At 37.4% G+C, this 15,849-nt stretch overlaps 1 protein-coding gene across 6 annotated transcripts in view; it reads left to right on the top strand.

The window, feature by feature from the left end:
- The window catches only part of RNASEH2B (ribonuclease H2 subunit B), a 63,817-nt gene that overhangs the window by 33,077 nt on the left and 14,891 nt on the right, over window positions 1-15,849 (top strand). For 4 of the 6 annotated variants that reach the window (XM_077974386.1, XM_015121098.3, XM_028837596.2 and 1 more), the window contains 5 exons: window positions 3,568-3,632; window positions 5,569-5,674; window positions 8,127-8,208; window positions 9,586-9,628; window positions 14,153-14,233. In XM_077974386.1, the coding sequence (XP_077830512.1) occupies window positions 3,568-3,632; window positions 5,569-5,674; window positions 8,127-8,208; window positions 9,586-9,628; window positions 14,153-14,233 (377 nt within the window). The remainder of the gene's footprint in view (window positions 1-3,567; window positions 3,633-5,568; window positions 5,675-8,126; window positions 8,209-9,585; window positions 9,629-14,152; window positions 14,234-15,849) is intronic. The other 2 variants (XM_015121100.3, XM_015121102.3) reach the window with 2 other exon arrangements.

Consider the following 15,849-nt stretch of genomic DNA (forward strand, 5'->3'; position numbering starts at 1 on the left):
AAAATGGATCACTATGTTAAATTCAAAAATGAAAATTATTGAGCTTCTAGAAGAAAGCATAGGATAAAATCCTTGCTGCCTTGGGAATGAGGCAAAGATTTCTTAGGACACAAAACCCTCTAACTGTAAAAAAATTATAAATTGTATTTTATCAAAAGTATTATCTTTTGTTTTTGAAAAATGCCATTAAGAAAAAAAGGAGATTGTGAGTTGTGGGATAGTTGGAACTTACCTACCTGGCTGTCCAAGGCTTACAATGATAAAGCCACTTGACAGTTTCTTACAACTCAGGAGTTCTACTACTCCCTAGTACAATGGAAGGAACTACTGCTAGCTGCAACAAAATGGATAAATCTCACAGAAATAATGTTGAGCAAAAGAAGTTGGACACAGAAAGTATATACTGTATCATTTCATTTCTATGGTATTCCAGAATAAAGCAAGAATTACGCTGTAATGATGGATGAGTGGTGACCTGCGGTCTGGGTAGCCATGGGAGAATTTACTACATAAGGGTTCCAGGGAACTTTGGGGATGATGCTTACATGACTGCATACATTTCTCCAGACTCCTCGAATTATACATTTAAAATGGGTGTGTCCATTGTGTGAACATGAACATTGTGTGAACACCTAAATAAAATTCATTTTTAAAAAAATATTTACTGATCCAGCACTAGAAGCTAAGCCTCCTGATTTCTAACACACTATTTTTTTTTAATTCCCCCTTTCCCCCAAAATAATATTGGCTCCTTTTCTCTCCACACTTGCTACCTCCCATGGGATGGAGAGATGGAATGTGGGAGGCAAGGCCGGCGTGAGCACTGGCTCTGAGGTTTAGGCCTTGATATCCAGGAGAGTGGTGTGGGAGGAAGATGAACCACTGGGTTTTAGACCCATGGAGCCTCAGTTCAGGGCTTTGGGCTTCCCGGTTAGTTTGTTTAGTCTTGTTGAGCCAGGAGGAGATCACACCAGATGAAAGGATACAGTTGGCTTTGGAGGAGGGTGAAGCAGAGCTGGGAAAAGAATCAGACAAGTCATTAGAGACATAAAAAAATAGCAATTTTATATATGCCGTGGAGGAGAGGTTTTTCCCACAAACCGGTTGTTAGGAGGTACTGAAGAAAGTGTAGACCTAGTGATCTTGGTAAAGTGAACATCAGATCCACAGCTTTGATGTCAGCATGGGTGGGAGTTGGGTGCTCTTGCCTACTTCCTCAGTGACTTAGGACAGTTTACTTCATGTCGCTCAGACCCAGTCTTCAAAGATGGGGATAAATCATGGTTTTTTAATTGATTCTGAGATTCATTCTGACCATTCAATGAGAAAATGTGTATTACGTACCTAGCACAGACCTGAATAAACATTAGTTTCTTATGTTTTATTAATAAATCATCTTTTGCATCATGATATCTTTGCTAATATTATGTATTTGCTAAGTGGCAGGTGTTGTGCGATAGGATTTGTATGGATTATCACATTTCATGCTCAGAATAGCCCAGTGAGAAAAAAGCCTCTCTTTACACATGGGGAAACAGGCTTTGAGAGCGAGGCAGCTTCCCAAGGAGACAGCATGTGCTGGGGTATGCATGAGCCCTGGTAGCATGGCTCAGTCTGTGCTCTCTGCCCCTTCTTAGAGAACAATTCCCAGAGGTAAAGGAGAAGCCTCCCGGTGGGGCTCAGGGAGTGGGAGACATTCTTTCAGAAAATTTGGAGGTAGATGCAAGAAAGAAGTGAGATGCCAGATCAGGGTAGGATTTTCAGGAGAACCTTGAGCAGTGAGCTTCTTTTGGAGTTGCTTTTTTCATTCCTCAGTTACATTCATTCCTCAGGCAATGAATATAACTTCTAAAAGCCATTCAACAGCATATATTTATTTAGTGATTGCTGTATGCTCTTAGAATTCCCCTGGTTTGTACATAGGTTGGGGCGTAGTCTCCAAGGAAGTTGAGTTCAGTCTCATTGGCTTTGGTTTACAGTAGGCTGTTTGCCCAGGTAGTCCTGGCTCCAAAACAGCAGACATTGCACCTTGGAATTCTCACACTCCTGACAATGCTATTTGCACCTGTCCCTCTTTTTTGTTACTGTAGTGACATGTCCCGAGGAGATGGCTCTAGATGTCCAGCCCTCAATCCAGCCTGCCTCATCTTGCCTACAGCATTGACAACCATAGGCTGACACAGGGAGAAAATTCACAGGAACTAAGGCCAGGGACCTCCCAATCCCTCTCCCATACAATTTAACAGACTGCAGAAAATGACCCCTGAATGGACAGTTTCCATTTGCCATCACAAGGTGGAAGGGAGAAAGAGCCTCATTCTATATAACTCAGAGGTGGTGAATTCACATCAGACCCAAGGGTTACTAGTGGTCATAAAGATAAATCCTGCGTGGACAGAGGAGGCTGGAGTGGAAGTGCTGCCCTTGCTAATTGCACAGAAAGAAGAAATCCCATGAATGAAAAAGGTTGCAGAGGAAATCATGGTTTAATGGCATGGTATATAAGGCTGGGTGGATTGTGAAGAGAGTAAGTGTAATTTATAAGAGGTGAAACTTTTATCCCCATAAAGGGCCAGGTTGAGCCTACCATAAATCTAAATCTTCTTCTGAAAGAGCTATGATTATGTTGGTAATATGTTAAAAGATAGATAGATCTTTTTTTAATGCTCCCCCAATCCCACCAGGCCACTACTGAGTAGTTACCAAGATTTTTTTCCTGAATGTATGTAGTGAACTTCATAGATACCTGCATTTAGTTTCAATTTTCTTTATTGGGATTTTCATTTTTATTTTAAGAAAAAAAAAGTGTTTCATTGAAAACATTGAGATGAGCTTAAAATTATTCAAAACAGTTAAGACTGCTTAGTATGCTAGTGTGAACACAAAGTATCTGAGACAGGTCTCAGTCAATTTAGAAAGTTTATTTTGCCAAGGTCAAGGACGCACCCATGACACAGCCTCGGGAAGTCCTGAGACCTGTGCCCAAGGTGGTTGGGGGTACAGTTTGCTTTTATATGTTTTAGGGAGACATGAGCCATCAATATGTGTCAGGTGTACACTGGTTTAGTCCAGTAAGGCAGCAACAACTCAAAGTGGGGGCTTCCACATTAGACATAGAGAAGAGACAAAAGGTTGCATTTTTTTGATCAGCCTTCCACTGAATACACAATTTAGTCTGGCTTGAGGGTGGGGCCGTGGCTAGGGACTGGCCCTCTTCTGCCCAGAATTTCCCAGCCTCCTGTCCCTATCACCAAGATTTATTTTCCTTTCACATTTGTTTGCTGAGGTTTTAAAATTACCTTTTCTACAGAGTTGTGTGTATAATTGGAAGGTGTCCTTAAATTCTTACTCATTTAGTGGTTGATGACTCCTGAGGTAGCCACACTACTACTAACATTTAAAAAAACATTTCAAGTATGTTCTCAGGTTTGTAAATTAAGTTTTTCAAGAATATAAACTTATGAAATATTTTTAAATGGTTAACTTGTATATGATAGAACCTTATGAGTTTATTTTTTAAATTCATTGTGCTGAGTCTTTTTTTTTTTTTCTTTTAATGTAATCCAGAAATAGACAACAAGAAATATTACAAGTACAGCAAAGAGAAGACATTAAAGTGGCTGGGAAAAAAGGTATAGTTCCTCTCTAGTGCCTTGTGGTAAAAGAAAAAAATTCAGTTCTCTAAGAAATTTTCAGAGAAGGCAGTAAGTCTGAATCCAGAGACCATCCTGTATATTCCATGAAAAGAGGAAAATTGTGTAGAGATACCAAGTATGAGAAGAAGGCTTTGACTTTTCGATCCTCCCTAACTTGTGTATCTCTGAAGTTAACTTTATGTTTTCTCATGACCTGCATTCTCATTTCTCCCTGATCCTACTATGGAATAAAATAATTTGTTGGTATAGATTTGAGTCTTCCAAGTAAGAGGATACCAGGCCTGGCACTTGTTGGCCATTGTCAGTCCTGCAGGTGTCTCCAAGGGTGATGTTGCTCCCACACAGCCAGGCAAAGGGACCCAGGGACACAGCCAGGCAAAGGTGTTCAGGTTTAGAGGACGTATGTCCCACTTTCAGGGTCTGGATGCTGAGGAGGGGTCGTCTTACAGGCAAAGCCTGTATCTTAGTGATTCTAAGAATCTTGACCTAATGGAAGGACTGGGGCAGTGACTTGCAAATCAATTTAGTATGTCACAACCAGTATTTCTCTTGCAATGAAACAGATGGGATGTGATGGGATGTATTAAAATATAGCAGAGGAAGGGCAAGTATTAAGTATGGCTCTATGAAACATATTTATATGTGTTTAAGTATTGGATTGCTGTATATTTCTTACCATGGGGTTGTGATTAAAAAAAAAAACTTTGAAAGCCACTGGTCTAAGGATAATATGTACTCTCACGTTGATTAAGAATCTCACTAAACCAGATAGAATAATGATAAAGTTTTTGCAAGATCAGTGCATACCAGTAGTTATAGTACTGTTTCCTAAGATTCTCTTCCATCTTCTGTGTGAAAAATCATGTTTGTCCGCATGTGCTCTCTCATAAGTGGGAGTTGAACAATGAGAACACATGAACACAGGGAGGGGAACATCACACCCTGGGGCCATTTCAGGGGTCAGGGGCAAGGGGAGGGAGAACATTAGGACAAATATCTAATGCATGTGGGGCTTAAAACCTAGATGATGGGTAGATGGGTGCAGCAAACCACCATGGTACTTGTATACCTATGTAACAAACCTGCATGTTCTGCACATGTATCCCGGAACTTAAAGTATAATAAATAATAAATTAATCATGTTTATTTGTCATATCATGTTACCAGGCTCATTGGAAGCCTGAGAAGCTGGAAATGAGTCCAGTAGAATAATCAGGCTCCTAATGTGCAAAGTAGTGGAAAGATTTAGAGTGCCATGTTTCACTTTTCATTTGTGATATAGTAGTAGTAGTATTCCATGTAGACGAAGAATGAGCATCAATGTGGAGCAGAATCCTTGATGTTTACTTTTGCTCTTAGCCAGGGAAAAGGATATGAATAGCGAAGAGGAGTTTATACTTACTGATTATATTTCCTAGGAAGTGGGAAATTTATATTATTCTATTTAGGAAATTATTACATATAAATTTTATGCCAGGTTCTATTCTAAGGGCTTTATTTACATATATCACCTTATTTAATTTTCACAGTAGTCCTGTGAGGTGGATGTTATTTTTTTCCCCATTTCACAGATAGAGCCACAGAAAGGTTAAGTAACTAGCCGTGGTTACAGAGCCAAGCCCAGCGGCCTGACTCCAGAGTCAGAGCTCTCAGTTATCACAATATGTTGCCTCTCATATTGTGTAGGCCATGGCAGTCCATGTAGTGAGATCATCCAGAGATACTGCTGCCACTCAGCCTTTCTTCAAATGGGCAGCCATTTCTCATCTTCTGGCGTCTGGTGAAGATACTTCTAGGTTCTCAAATACATCTTTGCAGATCTCTTAAGTGGTTTGAAGGCCACCTATGAAGTCATAGATTTCTAAAGTTCAGTTGAAAATACGCTGCTTTTCCCCTCTTGGTTGCTTTGTAGGTTAACCAAACTACAGCAGCATTAAAAACCAATAATGTAAATGTCAGTTGCCGGGTACAGTCAACTGCATTTTTCTCTGGTGATCAAGTTTCCACTGACAAGGAAGGTAAGTAAAGCATTTTATCAGAAATGATTTTTGTCTGGAGTAAGTTGCTTATTTGTAAATGCCTATCTTAAGATTTAAAAATCTTAATGTCACAGAAGCCTCATATTCCTACCAATGCCTGGTGTACATTGTGGCAGGTGTGCATCTTGTTTCAGAAGCAAAGAATATTTCTACGATAGGTTACTTCTGTTATTCATTGATACTTAAGTTATTTATTCGCAAATATTTCTTTTACACTGATAGTAGTAACAACCCTGGCTATCATTTATTGAGGGTGTGTTGTGTGCCAGGCCCTTTGCTAAGTTGCCACTATACAAACATGATCTCATCCAACCCTCCCAGTAAATTTCATAATGAGCGTCTTGAGGCCCTGTCCAAAGTCTCGCAACTAGTAAATGGCAAAGCTGAGCTATTTATGGAGCTTGTCTCTCAAGCCCACACTCATAACCTTTTTGTGATACTGTTCCTGCGACACAGTTGTACTGTTCCAGTGGCTGCATCTGTTTGCATTTTCTTCTCAAGACGCATGTTTCCTGATACAGGGATCAATATACTTTGATTTTAGATGAAAATTGATTTGCTTGGCAATTTTTCTTTTAGGTTATTCTTTCATAATCTCAAAAAGGTATATTATTTTCTTTTCCAAGTAGAGTCCTCTTATTTTTATATGTATTGTTGAATAAGGACAGCTATATAATACAGTTAACAATCTCAAATGGTGAGACAGAAATTATTCTGACGTTAAACTCCAATTCGTTGTTCCCTTGTTCAGGGTATACATATGGCTTTAGTCATTACATAAATAAAAATTAGGAATAGTGGCCTGTTTGTGATTGATAGTAATTCAGGCAATCTGATTTGCAGGAATCTGCCTTGCATGTATAGCTAGTTGGCTACTGCTATTCTGGGAGTGGTGGACAGCACCTTTGCCATACTGAGTTACCAGCTGTCAGTGTCTTTAATTGGCTTTAACAATAGAAGATGAGGGATTGAGATAGATGATTAATGGATAGATAGGTGGGTGGATAGATGCATCCATGGATGGATGGATGAAACCATAGATTTTGTTTTAAAAGTAGAAGAAGGGATGTTAGAGGTTATTTAGACAGATCATCTCATTTTTTAAATGGAGAGATAGTAACTTATCCTCAAGATCTTCTGTTCTAAGTCTAGTGCTTTTACCAGTACTCTACATATTAAGGTTCTGGGCTTGGCTATATATTGCCATTTAGTGTCCTGGCCGTAAAGTAAGCTTTACATATTGTACATTATTTCCTTTTTTAGATATTTAGCTTGGTTTGGTACCAGAGGAAGCAAATGAACTATATGTTGACTTTCTTAAAATAGTTTTCTTTGTCTAGTCATGACTGGTTGGATAATGACTATCCCAGAACCATGAGCAATTTTAAGAAGGGTCAAATGATAACTTTCAGTTCTACATTGACAATGAAAATCTCTTACTGAAGACTTTTTGACGTCAGGTGGTCACCAGACGGCAGTCATTTTCTATGTAATACTAAGGCAAATTGTTACTTTCACTTGAGAGCAGAGGAGAATGGAAAAAAGGAAGTGAATGAATATCCCAGCAGCAAACCTGGGGTCTGCTTTTGGTGGTTTATATCCCCGCATGGTTATCCCATCTTATGATTAAGTTTGATTATCTGCTTGTAGTCTACATAAAATATTGAATTCAAGAACAGAGTTTTGAAACAGTTTTTGTTGTCTTCTTATGTAACTGTGTTTCTAATTGCTGCCAGAGCTGCATTTTAGTACTGAGAATCCAGATGCTTTAGAACTAATGATGATAAATTCTGCTGAGTTAGTTGGTTTTTTTAAGTGTTTTATTAGTTTGGGAGTGTGTGTGTGTGTGTGTGTGTGTGTGTGTGTGTGTGTGTAGAACTATATATAGAACAATATGTACATATAGAACTATATATATATATTTTTTTAGAGTTCTTATAAAGCAAATACCTAGTAGTAGAGACATATGGTATTTTATTTCTCTTAAATGAGTATGCTCATTACTGTTGAATAATTAGATTTATTCTTTATTGAAACAGGCTTAGAAAAGATTACCCTTTTAACAAAGACATGACTATTTCATATTGTTATAGCTGATTTTTAAACTTTATTTGTATTCAATGGTTTCAACTAAGAAAGCAACCCTGAGTTTTTGTTTTTACTGTCATTTAGGGAGCATCTACTGTATTATACTTGTTTTATCTTATATCTTTGGTATCATCCCATGTCATATCTCATCCATCATATCTTCCCACTAGTCTGACAGATAGATATTACTATCCCCATTCTACAAATGAGAAAACTGAGGCTAGAGCTTAAGTGAGTTCCCTTTATCCAGATAGGGTCAGAATTTGAACTCAGGTCAATTTGACTGTAAAACCACCATAATTACTATTTTTTTTACTTTCACTCCTCCTTCTGTTTCTTTCAGAGGATTATATTCGTTATGCCCATGGTCTGATATCTGATTACATCCCTAAAGAATTAAGTGATGACTTATGTAAATACTTAAAGTAAGTATTGATTATCTTCAGTCATAATGAAGTACCATCTGCTTCTTGGTTTCCCCAGCAGTGGGGTTTCCTTATGGCTTATCATATCACTGTTTATGATACAAGATTATTCTTGAGCTGTGTCATATTACTTTGTGCCTTGGAGGTGATTTTTAATGGATGATTGGAATGAACTGATTTGATGGATACAGATTGCAGGAACTAGTTAATGTCAAGATTGGAATTATGGCTTGGTCTGATTTTAGAGGATTAACTATGTTAAAATTTTATCCTCAATTATACTTAACTAATTTGGTTCTTTATGATCATTTTAAGAGGTAGAAAAGAGGGATGGAAAGAGTAGATGGAATATAGAATTTTTTTAAATTTATAAAATATTTGTATCATTTGCACTATTATCACTAGATGTTCACTGAAGGGACTTTACTATGCCCAAGACTTGGAAGTCAAAGTAATATGAAACACAATCTGTGTCTTTGAGGGACAGAAGAAGGGTTTTAAGAATGGTTTAATGTATGTTCCTTTCTTTATAAAGAGTTTATACATTTAGACTTTAAGTTGAAAAAGAAGTGTTTATTTTCTAGATTTTTGCAAAATCATTACTTAATTTTGTTGTTAAGATTTTATGCGTGTGATGATTTAATAGCTTTTCCTGATCCTTATAAATCCTTTTTATCCTCTGAGTCATGAAGATAAAATGACTTTTTAATAGATATAGTTACTGGTTTTAGCAAATTCCAGAGGTCCTACTTTAAAAAACAATGATTGCAAGCTGGTTTCTATAATAGTTGAAAGCCTGCTTCAAATTGATAATCATATCCCTCTGCTTAATATCCCCAGATTTCTATGCTGCTTGTCTTGTTAGAGACCTCATGTCTTTGTACTCCGTTATTTGTATAGATTCCTTTCTTTCCACTAACATTTTTAAGTTTTGGTTGAAGAGTTCAGAAGAAAGGTATGCCAATTAAACTGCTTTCTGATGGAAGAAAAGTTGAAATTTATGTGGCTTTTTGTGAACAGTTAAAATAATTTTCACCTTTAAATACATGTTAGCATCTTTATTATGAAGAAAAAATACTCCAACACCCAAACACAAATTTATAGAGGCTAAAGAAAAGCAACTCTGTTCCAACAGATGGGTTCTAATTTTATTTTTTAGTTCAGACAACGCCAAAACAAGGAATTACATATCAAAATAAAGACTCTTTTATTGAGAAAACTTTCATTCTTTACACTGAGGTAATTGAACAGGAAGATATATGGAGGTAAAGCTGTAAGTTGAAAAGTAGGACTTACTAAGTCTTAAGTTGGCCCTGTCTTTCTGTTTGTTTGTCTATGAAAAACCATGACTTTGATTCTTATTTTTAACTTCCTTAGGCTTCCAGAACCTTCAGCCTCGTTGCCAAATCCTCCATCAAAGGTAAGAAGCTGTGACTAAGATATCTTTGGGGGACTTAGAAAAATATTACACTCTTACCTCATGAGTTTAGTTTTTTCTAATATATTTTAAAACATACTAAATCCATTTTGCATGGAGTGATGCCATGTGGAATAAAGATTGTAGTGGGCTGTCCATCACTATTTTTTATTTTTGTAGATTCCACCTGAATGGTAGATAAAGTGCCATGAAAACCCAAGAAGAGTTGGTTTTAGCAAGGTACCCCTATGAAAATATTAAAGACATATAGTTAAAATTAAATCTTCCTGCATTAGTTAGATCACTTAATTAAATTTAGTAATCACTAAGCATACTCTATATATAACTAAAATTCATTTTGCCAAATCTAATTGTCACTGGCACACAAAGGTGAACAGAAAATGATTTCCATAACACAAAGAATCCTTTGAGAAAGGATGATCACTTTTTTTCTGAGTTTGAAATGATTGATGAATTTACATGTAATCTTTATTAGTGGAAAATCTTTTCCTCGTTCATTCTCAGGCTGCTACCCACAGCTCCTCTGCAGCTGGTGTGTTTATCTCCTAGATCAAGAGAATGGAGAAGCCAATCATAAACCACACCTGACTGCAAATTGCAGCGTTCCTTCAGCCCAGACCAGATCTCAGATGAGTTAAACGCTGCTTCAAGACAGGGAAATAAGCATGCGCACCAGCTTGTCAGTGAGGTCATTTCTTCAGCCAGCAAAGTAAAGAATGCCTTGAGAATGTAAAATGGACATATTGCGGATGTTACAAACTTTCCTTCTCCCTTGCATTCATTCCTTGGCCTATAAGGTAGCCAACACGCTCAGAATTTTTTATATCATTCCCTTTATAGAGGTGGTGGTGGCTCCAAAAACATTGTCCTTAGAAAAGGACAGAAAATTGAAAGTACAGCAGTGTTTGTCTGGGGCTATGTTCAGCATGTTGTCAAAAAAAAAAAATGCATTTTTTACTCTGTTGGAGAATGCACTGGGCAGAAGCCTGTTCCTGTAAGATCTAAGGACTGCTCTAGGCCAGACCCATGCTTCTTTCATTCCAGTCGTTAATCTCTGACAGTAGCTCTAGAGGACCTAGACAGGCACAATTGTGTTGCTGAAACTAAGAGGGTAGGTTCTCTGAGAGTGTTTCTTATTTTTCTTCATCCAAAACTTAAGCAGATTTTTTTCTCCCAAATATCTATCTTCCTTAGTAACTTAGAGATCATTCATGAATTGATCTAAACCTATTCTTGAAAGCTTTAGCCTTGGGTACCTTTTGGAGTAATATGTTTCATAACTTTATTCTTCTCTGCTCCTGATTTCTGTTTTCTTATTTTAATTTTCAGAATTTAAGTTGTTTGTGACTTCATCATTTATGATTTAGATCAGGGATCAGCAAACTTTTTCTTCTAAAGCCCGATAGTAAATATTTTAGGCTCCATGAAGCAGATGGACTCTGTTGCAACTACTCAACTCTGCTGTTTTATTGTGAAAACAGCCACAGATAATACATAAACGAATGAGCATGGCTGTGTTCCAGTAAAACTTCATTTATAAAAGCAGGCAGCCAGCTGGATTTGGCCCCTGGGCTGTCATTTGCCAAGCCCTGATTTCGATTTTGGCATCTTGCTCTTCCTAAACCCCAGCCTTGTCTTCTATATTATTTGAGTTGCTTTTCGAGGTCTTCTACTCTGTGTCTTTCTGGGGTTCCAGTGTACACATTATAAACTATACTGGATGATGTACCATCATTTAAACAAGCGTAGGACATATCTTCTGCTAGCTTTCCTGTCTGTATCCAGGACTTGATTGATTTTTACAGTAATATAGGTGACTGTTTGCAGGAAATATATTCCAGTAGCTGTTAGGTATCTTTGTATCTATGTTGTAATCGATAGCATGGAGCCTGTCATCCTTAATATGTTTTATGTTATTTTCCTTTACTATCATATGTCTGCCTTTGTTGAAACTCACCTTCCAACCCTCACTCGCTCCAGTCTTTTCAATTTGTCACTGTCAGCAGGCAGAGTTGAATACAACCAGTGGGTTTGGAGATGTTCCCGAGTTTCTTCTTGCAAATCATTTGTAAGAAGGCCTAACATTAATCCCTGTGGTACTCTGTACTTTGTTCTCTTTCCAGAACTGTATCCATCTAGTCATTTGTTACTGTCTTTCTGAGCCACTTTTCTGCTGAAACAATCTCCCAAATCCATAGTGATTTGGTCTTTTAAATAACAAAAATTTTAGTAAATGCTTCAATCATCTTTTTTTCCAATATATTCAACAGTGCACTAGGAATAACATAAAAACTAGTTATATGTAGAGACTACCACAATCATTTTCTTTTTTTAAATATTTATAACTGGTATCTTGTTTTGTTGTGAGCTATTAAAACACCTGAACAAATCATTTCTCCAATTAAACATTTTATGTCCATACAAAAGTACTTTTCATCTTAAGTTCTTGTAATGAACACTTTTTATTTGAATTATCAGTGAAAAGTGAACCTCACCAGTGCAGTGGCACACACTTGTAGTTTTAGCTACTCAGGAGGCTAAGGCAGAAGGTCACTTGAGCCCAACAGTTCAAGGCTATAGTATGTAATGATCGCAACTATGAATAGCCACTGCACTCCAGCCTGGGCAACACAGTGAAACCCTGTCTCTAAAGAAAAAAAGGGAATGATGCCTAAGTGTTTATAGTGACATCTATGTTAGGAACATTTTGCCACAGCATCCTCATAACTTCAAGCTTTTTGTGTTTTGAAAGTATTTTGGCCTTCAGCATTATTAGCTGTGAGTCCCACACTCCTAGCTGAAGATCCCTTTCTAGAAAAAATGTGCATCACCTAAACACCCTTTACTGTCTTAATTTAAATAGAAACATATATTCTTTTTTTTTCTTTACTTTTTCTTTTTTTCTTTTCTTTTCTTTTTTTTTTTTTTTTTTTTTTTTTTTTTTTTTTTTTTTTTTGAGACAGAGTCTTGCTGTGTCGTCTAGGCTGGAGTGCAGTGGCACAATCTCAGCTTACTGCAGCCTCTGCTCAGGTTCAGGCAATTCTCGTGCCTCAGTCTCCCGAGTAGCTGGGACTACAGGCACATGCCACCATGCGCAGCTAATTTTTATCTTTTTATTGGAGATGGGGTTTTGCCATGTTGGCCAGGCTGGTCTCGAACTCCTGACCTCAAGTGACCGCCCACCTCGGCCTCCCAAAGTACTGGGATTACCGGCATGAGTCACTGCACCCAGCTGAAACATATACTCTTAACAAAGTTGCAAATATACATTCACTTGGTGCTGATAGGTGGTTCATTTGTGATGGATTAGTCTTTGTCTTTTAATGATTAATTTGCTAGAGGTTGCTGTGTGGCCAAGAGGTTTTCCTATAGTATGTGGTATATTCCCAGGATGAGCCTCTGTTTTTTACAGCAAACAATTTCAAGACATGGTGTTTTATTCTCTTGGGTTATGGGATAAAACACCATGGGCTGTGGAATCTTTTAGCACCAATTCTACCAGTTCTTTGTTTAGCCAAGCAGGGGCATGAAGAATGAAGTTGGGAAGAAGTCTGTTTCCTAGGGTAGATCCATGTTGGGTCTGGTCAACCTGGTGTCTCCACAGCCAGCCTGAAAATTATAAAAATCTGGCTTGTGATTACCATGCAGTCAATTCTCCATGTTCAACAGCAAGACTTGTCTTCCCTGCTATTGTACCTTTTACATAATAAGTGTGGCATGATTTCTTCTATATTGTGATCATTAAGGCTAAAGTCTAGCCCTTGACGAGATTCTCACATTCACTGGTGTAAAATGTTCATGTGAAAGGAGAAAATGTTCAGTAAAGGTCTGACTTACTGGCATTGGGCCTAATGGAAAGAACACTGTATCAAAATTGAAACCTTGGCCGAAGTCCTCTACTTGGTGACCTTAAGCTATTCATTTAGCCTCTCTGTGCTTCCCTCTCTTGCTGGCTGCTTGCTTGTGCAAGGTTGTTCTTGCATGGATAAAGTAAGATAATTGAATTGAAAGGAGGGAAGGACATGAAGCTGTACAAAGATAGTGATTATAGAATAATATTGTCCCTTCATTCATAAGTGAACATTAAACCAGCCCAGGAGGTAAATGAAATAGGGATTCTGGCTGGACACCTGGCCTCCTTGGAGAGACTATTCTCATTTTGACTTCTGTGCTTTGCATTCATCTGGTAATTAGCAATCCCCTCGTGCCCACCATACCTGGCACCTACAAAGCCTGTGTTTGCTAGACCAGCTAAGGACCTCAGCCACGTACTTACCCAATCATACCCACCATCACCAAGGCTGCTTCTTAGAAGTGATGTGTGACTTGATTCCCTAAATGATTGACAAAATGTAAAGGAGCCTGTAAAAAGTAAGCCCTTTGCTGTGTCTTCTGTTCCATTTGCCTCTGTGGAGGTCTAAATTATACATGTTGGTTTTTTTTTTAATGGATTGATGTTAGTGTCAAGGTGACATTTGACACCACTTCACTGCTCTAATGTTGCAGAAAATAAAGTTATCAGATGAGCCTGTAGAAGCAAAAGAAGATTACACTAAGTTTAATACTAAAGATTTGAAGACTGAAAAGGTATGTGGGTTCAGGTGTAGTGGCGTATCGTTCGTACTCATTGGGTGATGTACATGAATACACGCGGAACAGTTGCACACTTGATCGTGATTGCAGTTTTGACCAGGAAGAATTATTAACTTGCATTTCTGTGACTTAATAATTAATTCAGAATTGTGTATGACAATGAAAATGTTAAGCATTTATGATTTATTAAGTTACTAGTTAATTAAGACTTATAATGAGTCAAAGAAAAGCAATATACTACTTATCAAGAGTGTGCCTAAATTTTGCTATGTATTCATAGAGTGATAGGGTGGGAAAGGAAGGAGGAAGCTCTACAGGTAATTTTTTATGAACCCTGCTGCCCAGAAGCAGAAATTATGATGATGATGATAAAAATTATCAACAATTTCACCATTCAGCACTCACCCTGGCAAATGGCATTTTGGTGACATTCCTTACTGAGTTTTATACATGCCTTGTAAATACATATGTGGCCTTTAACACTGGCATTATAATACTCAGTTCTGCCCTTTTTAGTTAGCATTAAATTGTGAAAATGTTCACATGTCATTAAACATTCTTTGAAAAATTATTCATGTTTTTATGATATTCAGCCATGGGTGTTTATTTCACCATATGGAATGTAATTTAATATTCCCCTATATTTGGACATATAGGTTACTTCTGATTTTTTTATTTTTTGTTTTTATTGAAGTGATAGACATTCTTACTTATAGACTGTATCTCCAATCATTTCATTAGACACAAATTTGAACTAAGAGCTTGGAGAACATGAACTCTTCCATGATAATTGAAATATATATAGCTAAAGTGCTTTTCAAAACTGTACAAATTTGTGCTCCCAAACATTATTGCCAATGAGTATTTATCTTGCATTTTTGACGGCACTGAGTATCACTTTTATTCTTGAACATTGCTGCCTGTCAAATTAGGCTACATTTGTTTAACTGGAAAGGTTGTCTTTCCAAATGCTTATGGCCTATTTGCATTTTTGCAAATTGTTGGTTCCTGTCCCTTGCCTGTTTTTATGTTGAGATAGTAATGTTTCTCTGTTGCTTTGTATGAGCTCCTTCTAAATTAAGGCTATTATACACTTTTCATGAAATATAGGACACAAACTTGTTTTAACCTTTTCATTTGATTTTTTAACAGTGTTAAATTTTTCTGAGGATTAAGTACAGAAATTGTTTCCCTTTATGATTTTTCCATTGTTTTTATGCTTAGAAAGGCATTGCCTATCTCAAGATAAGTTAACTTTCACTTAGATTTTAAAAATACTAACTCCCCTTTGAGTTTAATGTTTTTTAGAACTGTTATTCTTAAATCAATGTGTAATTTATTTGGGCATATGGTATTGGGGATAGTTCGATTTAAGATCTGCCCAAATAGCTAGTTATCCCGATGCTGTGTCAGCAGGGACATTGTCAGTTTCTCTGAGAGAAATCTTTGTGCCCCGCCCTTCTGTGTGAGTGCCACTTACTGTATCCACTTGGGCACAGCATGGGGAATGTCTTAAATGCAGAGATAAGTCTGAAGCAGACTGTTGCTTTGCACCATTTAGTCAAAAATAAGCCTACTAAGGAGTGACTGAAAGTGAAAAGCAGAATTGT

Source organism: Macaca mulatta, chromosome 17 (genome assembly GCF_049350105.2).
Source record: "Macaca mulatta isolate MMU2019108-1 chromosome 17, T2T-MMU8v2.0, whole genome shotgun sequence".
Lineage (NCBI taxonomy): Eukaryota > Metazoa > Chordata > Mammalia > Primates > Cercopithecidae > Macaca > Macaca mulatta.